This window comes from Pygoscelis adeliae, unplaced genomic scaffold (assembly GCF_000699105.1).
Source record: "Pygoscelis adeliae isolate BGI_AS28 unplaced genomic scaffold, ASM69910v1 Scaffold160, whole genome shotgun sequence".
Lineage (NCBI taxonomy): Eukaryota > Metazoa > Chordata > Aves > Sphenisciformes > Spheniscidae > Pygoscelis > Pygoscelis adeliae.
In genome coordinates, this window is record NW_008824035.1 from 6,980,977 (window position 1) to 6,983,819 (window position 2,843).

The window sequence follows — 2,843 nt, forward strand, 5'->3', positions numbered from 1 at the left end:
AATGAGTTGTTGTGAGCTGTTGTTGTGCGCAGACTGTGATATATTGCCAACTTATCATTCCTGAGCTCTGTGGTGTGTCACAAATGCGTTTATTTCTCTATTAAGCGACGCCTCTGCAATTTGGAACCTTATTTTTTGGAACTGGTCTTTGCTTCATGTTGTATAGCATTTTAAAAAAGAAAATGCTGATTTAGTAGTAAGCATTATTAGTTGGCTTCTAGTAACAATTTTGTCTGTTTGCTTTGTAGGTATGAAGCGTCCATTAAGTCCTGACCACGTCTTTGAAGATGGGATTATGAATCAACCAGCTGTTCTACGGGGCTTTGAAGAAAAAGGGCTGAGGAATGACAGACAGGACTATCAATTAAGCAAAGAAAAAAAGAAGATACTGTTTTCCTTCTGTGAAGTGTGCAATATACAGCTGAACTCTGCAGCACAAGCTCAAGTTCATTACAATGGGAAGTCTCACCTGAAAAGAGTGAAGCAGCTAAATAATGGAAAGCTCCCTACAAGTACAACTCCTGGCACTTTGTTTGCAAGTACAAGCACAGGTACATGATTAGTATGAGATGTTGGATTTTGGTCAAGAGATACCACCCAACATAACCATTAAACTTAATATAGATTGATACTAGTAGTCAATAATAGTTTGCCATGTTCAGAATTACTGGTGTGTTTCTTTTCCTGTGAAGCCAACTTGTATTAAGGCAATATTGCATTAATGCATGATTAATGGCTGTGTTGGGCCTCATGTAGTTGAGACATGGTCTATTTAAAAGTAGCTGTTGTGGGTTTAAATAGTCATGTATTTTGTCATCTGCTTTTGTTCCCAAAACAAAGTTCTGGAAGGATGCTACAGGTACAGGAGAAGCTTTTAAAAGAAATGTAGTGGTGGGAAGAGGAGGAGGACAGCTGGAATTTACAAGCCTGGCCCTTTCATTGTTTCTGCTTTCAGTGGTCTGGGTTTTAATTACTCTCATTCAAGTGAGAAGTAATTTGAAATAATACTTTTTACTTACTGGGCAAAACAAAGGTCCCAAATGCTTGGGCAAAATGCATTTAACATGCATAATGTAAAGGTGCAAATGCATAATGTGCTTTTTTGCTGGGGTTTTTTATTTCAGTGTTAGACTCAGCTCATAACTATTCTGAGAAAAATGTAGTATTTCCTTACTTCTCTACACATATAAGAAAGTGAACGCATGGAACAAATGATATGGTTGTAAGAGTAAGGATGCTGTGACTCTTCTTCCTTTTTTAAGGGGTCCTGGTGTGCCATATGGTCTCTTGCTTTGATGTTCATAGTTTAAGGATTTTGCTGCAGGATTATCCTTTTTCTGTGATGTTCCAGATTGAAGAGAATTTGTTAGAGCACTTTACGGATGCTTTTCTTACTGATAGTTGAAATAGATTCTTTATTCCTTTCCATTTATTTTGTTAAAGAAAATTCAGGGGGGGTTGACATTCTGTGGAATCCAAAAGGGCCCAAGTTGATCTTAAAAAGTATTCTTTACATCTTACGCAAGTATAGCAAGTCATCCTTTCTAGTTCTGGGATAAACAAGATGCTGCAGGTTTAAGGAATTACTGTCTAGAGGAAGCAAAAGTTGCTGCCTATTAACACTTGGCATTGCTGAAGTAAGAGATCTCAAATCTTCATGAAAAAAGTTTTATTAATTTTGTTGGAGTTTTTTTTATAAGCCACATGAGGGGATTTGCTTTGGGGTTGTTTGTTTTTGTATAGAAGCAGTCAAACTGCATTAAAGGGTTAAGCTTTTTCTTTTTTTTTTTTCCTGATTTTGATTCTTGTTACCTGAATTTGACTTTTCTTGAAGTCTGTGGTATTGTTTTGTTTGGTTTAGAACCAAGTAGTGTAAGGGTATCACTTGGGTAAGGCCCGTGGTCCAAAAGATTAAATTCCTATTGAGTAACACCTAAATTACTTAATTGTGTGCATTCTTAAAATAACTTAATATCTATGAGACATTCTAATTTAATTTGAATTCCTCTGTGTGCTGATAGAAAACATTTGAAATGTTTGTACTGTATGTTTTCTGTTGCTTTTTGTTAGCTGGACCCCTGCACCTGATGTCTTTGCTGTCATTCCTGGGGATCGCAGCTGATGCTCTGGCACCATTGCTCAAAGAATGGTCTGATGCTGAGAATATTTTATGTTTGCTGGAACACATGCTTTGGGGTTACTGTATAGCTTAGGAGTAAAAATTCATGTTTATTTGTGCTTTGTTCACTGATCTCTATATTAGACTATATCCTAGTTATTTACTAGTTATGCTGGTCTATCCAGTGCACATTGAAAACAGAATGCCTATTTCTTAGCTGAAGGGTGTTGGTTTCGTAGCATTTAAAAGAAAGAAATGCCTTGCATAGACAGTTTATTATTATTATTATTATTCCATAGACAATTTAATATACTGCTTAAGAGCCAGTAGGAGAACAAGATTTACTGAAATGTAGTTCTCAAAGAACACTTTCCAAAGATAAGTAGAAACTGATTTTCTTATAAATTGACGTTATCCAGGCTGTTTTAATCCATGTCCCCTGGAGTGTTATTACCCCTTGTAATAGAAGTCTGCCTTTCCCATTTCTTTGGCTAACATTGTAAACAGAATTAATTCTGAGAACAATTATATTAATCTCACCTCATCAGTGAACAGACCTTATTCCACGTGTGAAGGAACCAAATAGCCCCTCTCATACTTCATTGTTATAATTACATTCCCTTCTAATGAACCAGGTAGTGAACAGTTCAGCACATCTCAGGAAGCTTTCTGCAGAGGTTTCTGCTAATCTGTGGTTGGAGTTTTCCTCTGTCTTCATAAGATG

The 2,843-nt window shown here is 36.5% G+C and overlaps 1 protein-coding gene across 1 annotated transcript in view; it reads left to right on the forward strand.

Annotated features, from left to right (window-relative positions):
• The first annotated feature begins 250 nt into the window (after positions 1-250).
• Positions 251-2,843, forward strand: part of ZNF385B (zinc finger protein 385B) — a 143,915-nt gene continuing 141,322 nt past the window's right edge. Inside the window, exon 1 of the mRNA XM_009332318.1 lies at positions 251-551. Within this exon, the coding sequence (XP_009330593.1) occupies positions 251-551 (301 nt within the window). The remainder of the gene's footprint in view (positions 552-2,843) is intronic.